A 14,429-nucleotide genomic window follows, 5' to 3' on the forward strand; every position below is an offset into this window, starting at 1 on the left:
ATTATTTATTTTCAATTTTTAAGATTTATCATTTATAATATCAAAGTATCACTGGCTTAAGCAACACCAAAATTGCCTCTTTATATATTGATAAATATATATTGTACTGAAAACCATCCTTTAAGATTGGGTCACTACTTATGGGCCAGTACTACATGCTTGGTCCCCGGGCTAAAGTCTGCCAGCCAGTCCCTGCTTAACCTCATCATTAGTTGCATTTTCTGCCTAAGGACAGCAATATAGTCACTGCTTCAAGTTCACTTTCAACTAAAATAAACGTGTTGCCTCAATTTTATTTTTGTTCATTGATTGTAGACCAAAATATCTTTAACGACTAAATGTTCTTGCATACTTATTTAAGTCTACAAATAGTGTGAACAAATTGGGCTTGGCTGCCAGGGCAAAATTTAGTCTCTTAGTCTTAATTCAGAGGAGGAAAGGGTTTGAGGACAAGTTAAAAATACCTTTGCCCTCTAGTTGAGAAATACGTTTTTTACGTATTTTTTCCCTACCTCCTCTAGAGCCTCTTCTTCTGACTGTTCCTTTTGAGAGATCATGAGATCTCATCTAATTTCTCAATGTATGAGGTGGAGGTTAGCAACCTGCTCCTAAAAAAGCAGAAGAAAAGAAGGAAGCTGGTGCTGGTGCTTATCTGACATCCTCCTAATTTAAGTTTAGCCCCTCTCTTTTCAAATTGTTCTTATGTCACTTAATTTTCAAAACACTCAAATATTTTCTTATGTATGAATTCACTTTTAGTTTTTAACACTTCTTATTGAAAGTAATATGTGTCCTCTATTTCAAAATTGAACCAGGTAACCTTGCATAAGAACCACTCCAATGTTAAACAGTCGCTGCTTAATGAATAAATTGTTAAATTGATTCCATAATTAATCTCTTGTCTCTGCAAAAAGAGGTGATTAGAGATGATACAGGAATTTTACTTAGCATAATTTAGTCAAACTAAAACATAAACAAGCAATAGTACTGCAGTTGGCAATATCTGAACAAGTCTGAATAAAGGGGGTCGGGGGGAACATGAGTTATTTGCCCCGGTGAATTATTTGCCTCATGCATTTTCAAATACTTGAGGCTGACCTTACTTCACAGAGCGCTTTCCCCACAATCCAGTGCTCATATAGGAAGTGTATTCACTTCCTGTCTGAGCAGCAAGGTGCACGCTGCGTTGCTACAAATAAATAAAATGCAATGAGACAAAACTATATGCAGGGGGCAGCAATAGGAGAGATATGGAGGGGACAATGGGAGATGTATAGGGGCAATGAATGAGACATGAAGAGGCAATTGATGAGGTATAGAGGGGGCAATCAGTGAGATATGAGGGTAACAATAACATCGTTTTTCTCTCTCTTTCATGAATGATGACACTATGCACCTAATTTTAGACCATAGGATCCCCCCTGTTTTAAGTGCCCTGGGCCCGCCAACACCTTAGTCCAGCTCTGCATTTGAATACATATTCAGCTATACTTCAATGTTGGTAATACAAGAATTGCTATTTTGTTCACGCCTGTGTTAACAACCAATACCATGTGGGTGAAACTAGGAAGGAGGCGTCATTTTGATAAAGGAAGCAGATTGCAGTATGTTATGAAGCAACATATTTCACCTGTTTTTGCTGCCCACTGGCAGGGAGAGAGAATAGAATTTAGTTTTGATGCATCATCCAACAACAACTGTTACTCATTATCCACATGCTTATGCAATAGTTTTATCTGTTTTAGTTTCTCAGCCAAATACTTTCTTAAATGATTCTGTAAATATGGAACTGATGCATTTATCAAAGTTTATCAGTAGTTTGTATTAATTGAGACAAGCAGACATAACACAACAGCAAAACACTTTTATTTTTGATTCAGTGTATTTCATCACAGACATATTTGCTGGAAATTTATTTTTACAGAAGTAAATGCATGCATTATACATTCATACATTCCTTTTGTAATACTGTATAATGATGATCACATAAAATATATAAAAGCGAGAGCACTTGGTTTAAAGGCAATTTTTTGGTGAACAACTAAGCTACCTAGCATTCAAACTGCATGCAAAAAATACACTCATTCCATAGATGTGTAATTAGAAATAAATAACATATAACTATAGCCATTACTGAAAACTATGTCCTAAGGAGTATAGTGTTGTTAAGTGACCTTAGTGTATCCGTCATTGACATTTCTGGGCCAACACCTTTGGGATCAAAATAAAAATTGTAACTCCCTACTGTCTTTGTGAGTTAAAGTCTCACATAGATGTATGGCCTTTCCTCAACAGAAACAATTCTGAAAACAAAAGCGAAAAAAGTATATAAAGTGTAAAAAGTGAACCATCAGTGACAAAATAGATTCAGACATATTATGGGTTCTAGTCAAAAAGCTTGCAATCCAACATTATAAACCATTCTTAAACAGACCAAACTTAAGGGCATCCATTTTGAAACATGATTCTGTGTCTTGAATTAACTAGCTGTTAACTATATTGCAGGGTATCTGACTCTAAAGTGAGTCGAATTCCTGATAATAATCCATTAAAAATCAATCACACCACTATTTGGTATATTTGTAAATCCAATTGGAAAATGATTGATACTGATCTGTTTGTTGTTATTTTCTGGCTGTGCTAACAGCCTCCAGCCCCCAGTGAGGCCATTCAATTGGGTTCCCATACGTATGGCCATGAATAGGCAAGATTGGGCCTTCACTGCCTTAACTTTGGAAATAAATATAAATTAGATTTCAAAGTGACATATTGTGATTTATATTCAAAGTTATTAACAGGATATTAAAAAAAGGATTTTGTTACATGCAACTCTATTTGTTATATACAATATTGGTTCTGTGACCACAGCCTAGGACCTCATAAAAAATAGGAGATATTTAAAAGTGTTTAATAGGCATTCTCAGATCTTATTAAACATGCTTGATTGTGATGGTCAACAAATAACATAAGCACAAGGACACACATATATTCTGACAAGCATTTGCTTTGCAGGTTCTAAGTTTTGGTGGTGCCTGCATCTTTCAAGATGACTATTTAACTAAAATACAATGGAGGTCTATGGGAGTGCTCATTAAAAACATAGTAATCTATTCTGCAGGGAAGCTTGGAAACACGGTATTGAACGCAATTCCAGTGCTCATTTTTAAATCTTTTCTCTATTATTATGTAGCAAATCTCCTGTATGTTCACATTGTAATTGTAATTATTATGTGTTAACAGCTCCAATATCGTGCTGTCCAAGGCCATGTTTGCAAATCTATAAAATACGAGGCAATTTAAAAAATGTGGTGCAAATGTGCAATAAGACATAGTTATTGATTAGCTTTCCTTCGTCTAACTTGTACTGGAACTGATTTGTTACTATGGGTTACTGCATATTTTCACTTTTTCACCATGTTAGTAAATCACCCCATATCATATAGCTCACAAGTTCTAACAAACATAAAACATTCATTTTATCGATGCTGCAAGTTTCTGTTATCTATATGAGAGCATTTATTCTCATCAATGAAGACGAAGGACAAAGAAGGGAATGTCTTCTTTAATTTCTGAAAATGCTTTGTTAAACCTGGTATTATATTGTCGTATATCATATTAAACTAGACTGCCACTTCAGTCATTGTGATCCAGGAATACTTGCTGCAAAGATGCATTTGGATTGAGTGTGCATACAGGCAGAAGACACTCCTGTGTACTATAATTCTTATGTATTTCTCCTGTTCATTAGGTGTGAGGTGACAACCCAAGTGTATATAAAAAAATCAAATGTACATAAATATTTAAAACACAGCTAGCTATATTTTCTTTCTAAGCACCTTAATACTATGGAACAAGAGGGTGAGACTTGTGCAAGTTTAAAATCTGATGCCGTACTGTCAATTATTTGAGCTTTTTCATGCTGGTTCTTCAGCATGGGCAGGCTGAGCTGGAGGGCAGGGGAGCATCTGATCCCTTGTCCAGTCCCATAGTGGGATACCTTGGGCTGAGTAATTGGGCCACCTGCATTTTTTTCCCTTTAAAGTAGGCTGCTGAGTCGAGTCTTGCCCCCCGGACTAAAATTTGCCAGCCCTCCCCTGTACTTCGGAAAATAACAAAATGAGAGATTGAAATTCAGAGATTCTTGATTGATTGTTCCTTCAATACAAGTATTAATCACTGTAACTTGTAATCTCACCTGTGTTCAAGCAAATATGTTGTTACATTCAAATCTGTCAATTTCCTGAGGATTGGTTAGAGACCTGGATACTTAGACACATTCATTCTCAAGAAGTTTTGTAAGAATTCCAAGGATTGCTGCAGTGCTATAAACAATCTAGCTCATATTGTCAATAATAAAGGACCACTAAAAAAAATATTAGAGTTTGTTTTACAAAGGTTTCACTAGATTACTAGATCTGAATGTTTTTGTGCTAAAGATGGGATTGCCTGATGGACAAAGTGTGTTAAGATGCCAACTTAAACCTTTACCTAACTGATCTTAAACTGCTCTGTTTATGGTCCCAAAAATACATCTGATCACAATCACTTTTGTTTAATCACTGATGACTACATCTGACTCTGCATGCAGTCGTCATAGGACCATGCTAATGGTACCCTGTTAAAAGTAACCGTTTTGTCCAAGCACTGAACCACCAGGGTGTAAATGTATTAAGCTCCGGGTTCTTCAACACCCGCGAGTTCGGCATCTTCAGCGCTTAAATTTAAAGCGGCGCTGCCTTGTAAAGGGAAGTTTTCCTTTACAAGGCAGCACCGCTTTAAATTTAAGCGCTGAAGATGCCAAACTCGCGGGTGTTGAAGAACCCGGAGCTTAATACATTTACCCCCAGATCTTTTAGACTTGGCCACACATGTGAAAAACTACATATACAGAGATTTGGCAGCCTCTGTAGCTTTATTTTCCTATACAGACTCCCACTGAGATTACAATTTTCCCCAACAGAACTGAACAAGCATTTGACCACACTCATGTTCAAGTGTCTAGGAAACTGAGGAAACAGCACAGTGGAGGAGCTGACCAAAAGCCTACCTGTTAGATTAATCCCATGTATACATATATGTAATTAGTAGCTGTTCTATATAAGGCATCTTTTATTTTAGTTTACTGGTTCTTTAAAAGTGGTTACTACAAATCTTTTTTGGGGTCATTGTTAAGGAAACACTATCATGTTTTTGTACTATGTGCATTTATATATATAGTAATCATTCTAACAAAATAAAATGTCTGTTTATATAGAACCACTCTTATTGAGATTTAGACCTCTGCAAAAATGTATCCATGCAGATAATTGTGTCATAATAAAAGCTATACTAAAGTACTGAATATTTATATACACATCTCATGATAGTGCCCTTTAAATGTATGTCATCTAAACCTCCTTTCAAGAGCACCTAAGGAACAACAAATGCCTTTAGCTGACCACGCAGGCTGTGGTTGGGGCAGCCAATGTTAATAACTTTATTTGAAAACGGGCCCCTAATCTTGGCAGTCATGATAAACCTCAAATCGGTGTCGATTGAAATCTGCCATGGATGTGGTCATCATCGCACCACACTAACTGATGACCACACTAACTGATAATTTGATCCAGTCACCAAATTATCCAATTTTTTTCACCAAAGTGTGTGGCCAAACTGGGCACAGATCCGTCCAATCAGTACTCAGGTCTAGCTACTGGATTTGCCACTGTATGTAAATGCAAATCTTGTGCTGACTTCAACGAGGAGTTTTAAAAATCTGCACTGGACTGGTTTAAAAACCATACATTAAACACATAAGTATTACAGCTACTGTGAAGGTTACACGTTTTCCAGGTTAGCCCACAATGCTAACACTTCATAATAATTAATTTCTGTTAATATTCACACATAAATAAATAAAACACAATGATACTTACTGCAATCTTCAAATCTATGAATAACTAACTACAAATTAAATCTAATATATCCACAACAAGTCTAAATGGTAGAAGTCGCCAGGCGTGCTTCTAGTTTCTTTACATCAATACTGCTAGAGCGTTCTTTATTTAGTTACAGAAAAAGTTGTTGCTGGAAAATGTATTAGTTACACAAGAACTATTATAAAATGTTAGGAAAAAAATTATGTGCCTTGGTAAACCATGGCAATATTTTTAATAAGCCATTTATTCCTACCTATACTTGATAAACAATTTATGTGCCAGACTATTGTAATACATGCGCATTAAACCCCAACTGATACACAAGTCAATTAGTAAAGTGTAAATGCAAAATGAAAGCTGGTTATAGTTGAAGCAACCATGATAAAATGCAGATTTTGCAAAAATAGGTGGAGAAAACCTAGCCATGCTCTCCTGTCCATAAACTAAATAGTACTTAAAATCAAAGATATTTGATGTATTGAAAATAAAAAAACACAAGAAATATGTAAAAGAATTACTATTGCCAAAAAACAGAAGCAGAAATATGTATATTTTTTGCAAGTTATATTTAACTGAAGGGTTCTAAATAATACTTGCCCTTCATTTTGAGAGGCATTCTATACTATATATCATTCGGTATACTGAAAATTCAAAATCAACGTATTTGATAGTAATAAAAAAGTAGGAGTGGAGCCACATGGCTGCTTTGAAAGCTACCATTTTTCAAGCTAGAAAAGTGGTGGTTTTCATAGCTCTTAATCGCTGCCGTGCCAGATTGAAGTGAAAGGGGGACACTCCTCCCCTCTAACACATTAGTATTTCTCTCCAAAGGTGTTGCCTATAACTTTTTCTGAGCTTAGTTGCAGCCATTCCACCACGTGTGCTTTAGTGCTTGTGAATGCTGACGCTTTTTTAGCTGGAAAAACGCTAATGTTCAAAGCGCTTGTGTGACATCACCATAAATGCACCAGCGCTAATGCTTGTTACAAATAGTATATTCACAAAACATTACAATCCAATACATCAGCACTGCAACGTAAAAAATGTAGCCATTACTAAGAATCATGAGAGTTGTTCACATTGGCTAGAGAGCCAAACATTACCCCCTATTTTAATTTGTGAGAGAGTAGATGGCACCACACTGGTATACGTAAAACTATAGCAGAAATATAGTATATATCAACTCATGCATCACTGAACAGATTCTATCTGTTCTATTATTTCAGTGAAAAGTCAAAAAGCGCACATTCCATTTGTTCCAAAATATAGGAAATCTATCAATAAACTATCAGGTATCTACTAAAATCAATAAATTAATTTTCTATTCACTGGCTGCTAATAAGCATATAAGTTTAATTGGTTAGAACTATATTGTGCCATACATATTTCTACAGTGTTACAAGATACTACAATCTATGGACCAATATGTGATATGGTATACTATGCCTAAAAAATTCAAGATTTTATTTACGTTATTAAAATTGTAGCACCGCCCTCATGTTGGTTTAATTAAAATAAAATAACACCATTTGATATGAAGTTACAAGAAACTTGAATATTTTGGTCAAACATACTTCTGCATTTTAAATTGTCTAATTTATGGGAAAATGTAACGCTTGTCTGAACGTATATTTCATATGTCTCGCCAATAAAAATAACGTATTTATTGATAATGTCTTAACAGTGGCACATAAGCTTGGTAAATTAAAATATTTGTATATTCTTTATATCTAACAGCATGCCCTTGTTTTACTTTACCCCAAAAATGAGAAAAATGGGTTTGGCAAGACATTGGTTGAACTTGATGGGAAACCTATCAAGATCATAAACAGTTGTTATGCCAAAGCAAATCCGTTACCCACCCATGATTTACGCGCACACACACACACTTATATGTATATTTAGGTATAAAATATATCTGCAGAACATCTGTCAATTAGCCATGCATTGCTCCTATGAGAGTGATACACTTTTCATTACTAAAGTATGAACACCTATTTACTTAAAACCGTGAAATACATTCATTTTTTCAGATGTGATGTTTTGTTTAGGCACAGCAATGCTACTTCATTCAGTAAAAATATATTGTTTTCAGTTAATATATCCTTCATAAAATCTTTCACACCAAACCTTTTTACCAGTTAAACGTAACACTTTTTTCGGTCTCCTCCTTTTATATAACCCCCATTATTTATAGATTTCTATTCAGAAATACTCTCACACTTCACTATACCATGTATACAATATACCTTTGTTATTCCATAACTGAATGAACCACCAATTATTTTCTCTGATCAGACCTGATCTAAATAAAATGTGACATTACTCACATACACTAACAGTCCAGATATTAGTCACCTACTTAGGGAAATTAAGCCATTTGGTAAAAGCAAAAACACTGTTTTTCATATATCTATTGTTCTTTCACTAACAAAACAATTGCTTGTTATTAGTCTAACCAGTCTCCCAAGTCATATAAGAGAATGGTTTTGGAATTCAGTATTGCCCCAGCAACCACATCTTTCTCAGAGAGACACTGAAGACAGGACGAGAATTGTGGCTGTGAAGCAACTTTCTGTTACAGTGTTAAAACCCAGGGGAAAAATTTAAACATGAACGACCTAATGTGAATTGAGCTGGGCAGAAGATGACAAACATGGAATGATTAACAGATCACATTATTTAAATAAGTTATACCTTTTTTATAAAGGAATATTGAAAGCGGATAAGCCTATTATCCAACAAAGCAGTGACTTTCAATTTATGTGAGCTCAATTTGAAACTGTCCAACACCGTCATCTACAGCCTGTGTGATCCCATCTGTATTTCAGTATTAATATTAATAATGATAGCATCCTGCTATTTTTGCATCATCCAGTGCTTCATTTTTTGTAATTTTCCTATTCTGCCAAACAGATTGTGTATTTCCCAATTCCCTGTATGCTTAGAAAGGTGCCGGGGGACCATGATATAAACAGTGGAGCAGAACTTCCTTTTTTGGCGAAGAGATGCACTTCATTTATTTTAAAACACTATCCACGGCGGCTCTAAAAATACCATACATCTGGTTGCTTGGCACTCTGCTTATTTTTCTGCTAGGACTGCAGCTCTGTGTTCAATCTGCTATGAGTACTGTCAGAACAATAACCTCTCCAAATACTAGTGCAAGGCTGCTTCCAACTCATCTGCTACGTGCTTAATAAAAGCCTTTGGCGTCAAAGAGGTAACTATTTTCTATGGCCCTAAAGCTATATATTGGGCAGAGGCTATATACAAGGGCCTTGTAATGTTTTAGCAACAGAGTTTTAACACACTTTAAATAATCACTGTCACTTTTGGACCCCACACCTTGAGAAGGAGATCTAATGCTACAGAGGACGTAAAAGAGTTCTCATATAAACCATGAGCATGTAAACAGTATCACTAGATTAAATTGTGGCCTAAACTCAGTCTTCTGTTTGAAACTTAATATAATCAATGTTAGAACCTCCACAAAGGTTTTGTATGATGTCAGAAATATTTTTTTACTTTTCATTAAAAACTAAACTTCCTACAAAGACCAGTATTAACTTGCAAGGATATGCCAAATGTCCCCCCCTCCCTCACCCAATATTGATTAACACTGAAAGTCTTATTTTTTTATCCCCATCTATTTAAAGTCTTGGTGCATATTTAAAGTAATGCTCTTGCCTAACAAAAACATCACATTCAGGCACAAAGTTACAGTTTTAAAATGGTAACTTTTTTTCTTTTAAAGTACGCACTTTGCATTGATTTCTATAAAAACTGATTTAGTTGCACTGCGGTGTTTTTGCATAGATATATATAAAACAAGTGATGTAGTCGCACAGTGGTATGCAACAGGTAAGAAATAAACACTAGGTGGTCTTCTAAGTGGTTCTTGGGTTTTTCTTTGAGCCGTTGTTTCAAGCTTCGGATCCACTGATGCCCCTTAAACGTTGATGGCATGGGCGTGTTTCTTGCACAGAGGCTTATCCTTCTTGGAGTAAAAAGGTTGACCCTCCAAATTCACGTGACAAACCTGCAACCCAAAACCATTTGGAATTTTACTATTTCAATGAAAAGTCATTATTTTATAGGATATTACTAGCTCTGTGGTTATATTATGTCCTAGAGGTTTTTTAGACATGTAAAGGATTCTGCAACTCGAATTTAGTACTTTGGAACAGTTATTTGAACAAAGTGCCATACGCCATAATGTAAATAGGTCTAAATATGCACATGTTAACCAATGTATTAATAATTGTTTGTATTTCAGCTTGGGACCAGGGGGCAGATAGGGATTCTGCGGTCTCCGGATCTACTTTGGGGATATGTAGACTACTTAAGAAGCCATCTATGTCTGCCGGAGACGGTTGATGCAATAAGCTATCCTCTTTCAAAATATATAGTTTAGCATAGTACTGAGCAAACATATTAGCTATACTTTTAGGGTTAGATACTTTTTGTCCACTTTCGTCCACTAGATGTTTAATTCTATGTTTGGCTCTTTGACCCCTACACTTTCTAGCCAAAAGCTTCCCCGCTCTGTTCCCTGCAACATAGAATTTTTGCCTAAGTTTAGTCAAAGCTTGTTGTGTTTTGGCCATCAACAGTTTCTGGAGTTGACCTCGGACCTGTGTCAGTTCATTCTTTAGTTCAGTACAAGGGCGCTCCTTATTTTGGGATTCTAGGGTTTGTAATTTTAATTCTAGCTCAGTTTGGTGGTGTGCATTAGCTCTTTTTAACCGGGCACCTGTCTGAATCACCACTCCTCTCATTAACCAATGTATTAAAACAAAGGACATTAAAATAAATTTGTCACATTACATAAAGTCAGCACCAATGTCCACTTACTTGCAGTAGTTATATTAAACATAAATTAGGTTCAAACGAACAGGATAAACACAACATTATTGAAGTAGTAGGGCACATACAACAGCGGGCCAAGTTTAATGGTACATTTTATTTTACTTGTGCAAGCTTTTTAGCACCACCTTTAAAACAGAAAAGACTACACATTATCTGTGCAGAAGGAGTATGAACTTAACGGATGGATTCCTGCCCCTATGAATGAATGGACCTCTAAAGATATGCAGATGTGCTGCATCATGCCAACCTTGCTCTGCCTAAATGACTTCCAGGGAGTGGGCACAAAATCACATTTAAAAAGCCTCTGCTCCACAAGACAAAGTTTGTATTGATGTGGAGTTAGGGAGATATGTGTATGATATTTGAGGGTTCTGGACACTATTTCTAAGCTGTGTTTTCTTAAAATTAGAACTAAAAAAGTAATGTATTGAGAACTCCACACATTAAAGGGCTGCATTGAGAATCTGATGTTCAGTGCAACCACACACAACATAGTTTTACTTTGAAGTAGTTTTTAACTCTCACCAGAGGCCACAGATTAGTGATATTAGGTGGAAAACTGCATACAGGTAGGAAGAGAATGCTATGGCTAGACACATGTTGTGAATTTGGTACAGTTTTATTGTTTTGTGACATGGAATGGAATGGCTCAAGATGATATATTCATGATGATAATACTTGTGTATAGGGATACTCACAGCACAGATGAAGCAGGTATCATGCCAGGTATGTCCAAGAGCCTCAATGAACTTATCTCCAGCTTCAACAGGAAAATCACATCCATGGCATTTGGTACTAAATAGGGCAACATAATCTGCAAAACACAAAGTTGAGCTAAAAACCAATCCATCTATAAATGTTTTTCTTTGAGTTTGGTTATGACATTTCATTTTATATTTATCCAGCGAGTGTTTAGTTTTAGAAGGTTTTCAGTATCTACTTTCACCAAATTAAATACACCTTTTGGATTCATAGTCAATCATCATATTTGCAGCCAAGAGTTCACATATGAAGTTCCCATATGGAATGTTATTGCTAAGATCCAGAATTCTGAAAGCTCATCGCTGTCAGGCGCCGTCTCCGCACTGACACTTGGTGCAGGAGACGGACGCCTCCATCTTCTCAGCAACCACGTCCTGTTGCCTAGCAGCAGGACACTATCTCTGCTCACCTGTCTGCAGCCAGCATGTGTTACTGCCAAAATCTCCCTAACCCTATCAGGAGGCACCTTAGGGTATATAAAGCAGCCTCTGACACATGTCTAGTGCCAGAGTATTTGGTCTTCAGCCTTGCTCCAGTGTTTGTTCCTGTGTTACTGTTATTTGGATTCTGACCCCGGCTTGTTCCTGATTTCTCCTTTGGTTCCTGATTCTGGCTTAGACTGATATTTGGTATTGACCTGGCTTCCTTACCATTCTCCTGCTTCTGATTTGGCTATATCCGTTCCTCTGGTTGTGACCCGGCTTGTTGACTACTCTTCCATCCTGCATCCTGGTGGGCTGTCACCGCTGCCTCAATTGTTACCTCGCCAGCTAACTGATACTGAGGGCCGCGACCTGCACATTCCTTGCAGCAAAGTCCATACCTCCTTGCGGGGGTTCCTGGTGAAAACCAGGGGCGTGTTAGACTTCGCGCCTCAGTACTCAGTAGCGCCAACTGCTGGCAGGTATCATCAATTCCACAGAGTGATTCTGACAATCGCTTTGGCCAATTTAACTGACATGAGCATCAGAGAACATCTATTTTCAGGCATCACATAAAGGGGCATATTCAATTAGGATTCCAGTCCGCGGTAACGCATGTTTCCGCGGAAAGTGCGCCGTATTGCCGGTAATACGGTACCGCAATAACGTAGATTTTCGTACACAACCCTATGGGGTGCGAACGAAAATCCACGTTATTGTGGTACTGTGGATTAACTTCGCGCCCTGTTCCGGCGCGATCCCGTGGACCGGAAACGTAATTGAATATGCCCCAAAGTGTTTTCACCTGTGATGAGAAATCATCAAAAGAACTATTAGATATTCACCCATATCTCATAAATGGCTTTACATTTAGGTGACTTGAGCTTGGAAACATTATGAATAATTGCAGCACACTTGTTATGCTTTGTGTACTTATCCTCACCCCCATGATGTTTGCCGTTAACATAACTAGACTTTGTTTTTCATGGTAGATTTCCTTTTAATACAAAAATGAAGTTAAGCAAAACAAACACAGCCACTGGTGAATTGTTAAGACTGGTTTCTTCAATAATGGCTTCCTTTTACATATATCAGCTACATCTACCAGCTACAAAGATGTCAAAATAAAATAGGATTATATTTTTTCTAAGCAGATTTAATTGCCATGACTAGAGATGAGCTTTACTATTCTGGATTGGTTTATGTGTTTTATGTTAATTGTTCAAACATTAGCTAATTGATTTACATTTTTTTTTAATCAGAAAATAAAATAAGTATTTTAAATAACTGTTTTAAGGGTATAAAGATAGATTTATAACTTGGTAACTATTGCTATTTTTGACATTTCAAGGAATGTGCTTCATTGAGACTTTCACAAAGTAAGGCTGGGTACACATAGCAAGAAAATTCTTCCGACGTGAAATCGTTTTAGCAATTTTACCGACAGGAAAAAAAAAGGTCCGATCAGCATGCTGACTCGTGTACACAGTATACGCATTGTACACGATTACCCACAGATCTGTACTCTTAATCTTTCAGAACTATCAGCGCCTCCACCCACTGACAGCCCTTCTTGTCAATCTCTGTCACCTCCTCAGAAACCAGCAACAAGACTCTGCATGCTTTTAAGTTAGGGGACTAACCATTGCTAGAAGAATATATTGTGAGGCTCTTTTGGTAAGATACTGAAAAAATAATGAAAATTAAAAGCCAGAGTGACCATCCATTCTTCCTATAAGCAAGCACATTGCTAGCAAAATACACCTGACGGCCACAACATAATCTCCACGGACATCAAAAATGACCACAAAAACCTACTAGCTAGAGCCAATATAAAAAAACACCTAACCTACATCAATTTTATATCGCAATGCAGAGTCTATTTTACTTGTTTTAGTGCATGATCTAATGAGTTAACCGTTGTACTTTAAAAATACAAGCACAAAGCAATACATTAGCAGGTTCCCACACTACTAGATGCTGCCAAGCTATACATTGTTCCTATGTTCCGTGTACTCATTTCATGCACTGTGGACACTGAACAATGCTTCTTTTTTTCAATAGCATACGAAATTAAAACAGCGTGGAGTTAAAATGCTCAAGGTAGCTTTCTAGAATCACTTAAATAGCTCTGACATGAATGTGATGGGGGAAACGTTTTTCCAAACATGGAGTGCGAGATAAGAGTTGGAAGGAGATAACTGTGTGCGCTGATAAAACAACTGACACCCCAATATGAACACCCGGCAAGTTTCGTACGGCTTAACGATAAACCATTGCTTGCAGACGGGTTAAAATTTTTCACAAGACACCCAAAGCCTGGGATCCTTCCTTTGTAATGTACTTACAGTGGGACCCTGACCTTGCTGTTCCACAGGAGTTGCAGGACATCTGAAGGAGGATACACGGGGAGCCGTGATCCCCACACACACAGGGAGATGGCAGCAGATCCCCA

At 36.9% G+C, this 14,429-nt stretch overlaps 1 protein-coding gene across 8 annotated transcripts in view; it reads right to left on the minus strand.

The window, feature by feature from the left end:
• Positions 1-1,850: 1,850 nt before the first annotated feature.
• The window catches only part of LDB3 (LIM domain binding 3), a 162,080-nt gene continuing 149,501 nt past the window's right edge, over positions 1,851-14,429 (minus strand). For all 8 annotated transcript variants that reach the window (XM_075217015.1, XM_075217020.1, XM_075217019.1 and 5 more), the window contains 2 exons: positions 11,489-11,604; positions 1,851-9,960 (listed from right to left, as the gene is read on the minus strand). In XM_075217015.1, coding sequence (XP_075073116.1) covers positions 9,871-9,960; positions 11,489-11,604 — 206 coding nt within the window. In that variant the 3' untranslated portion in view covers positions 1,851-9,870. The remainder of the gene's footprint in view (positions 9,961-11,488; positions 11,605-14,429) is intronic.

This window comes from Mixophyes fleayi, chromosome 6, assembly GCF_038048845.1.
Source record: "Mixophyes fleayi isolate aMixFle1 chromosome 6, aMixFle1.hap1, whole genome shotgun sequence".
NCBI lineage: Eukaryota > Metazoa > Chordata > Amphibia > Anura > Limnodynastidae > Mixophyes > Mixophyes fleayi.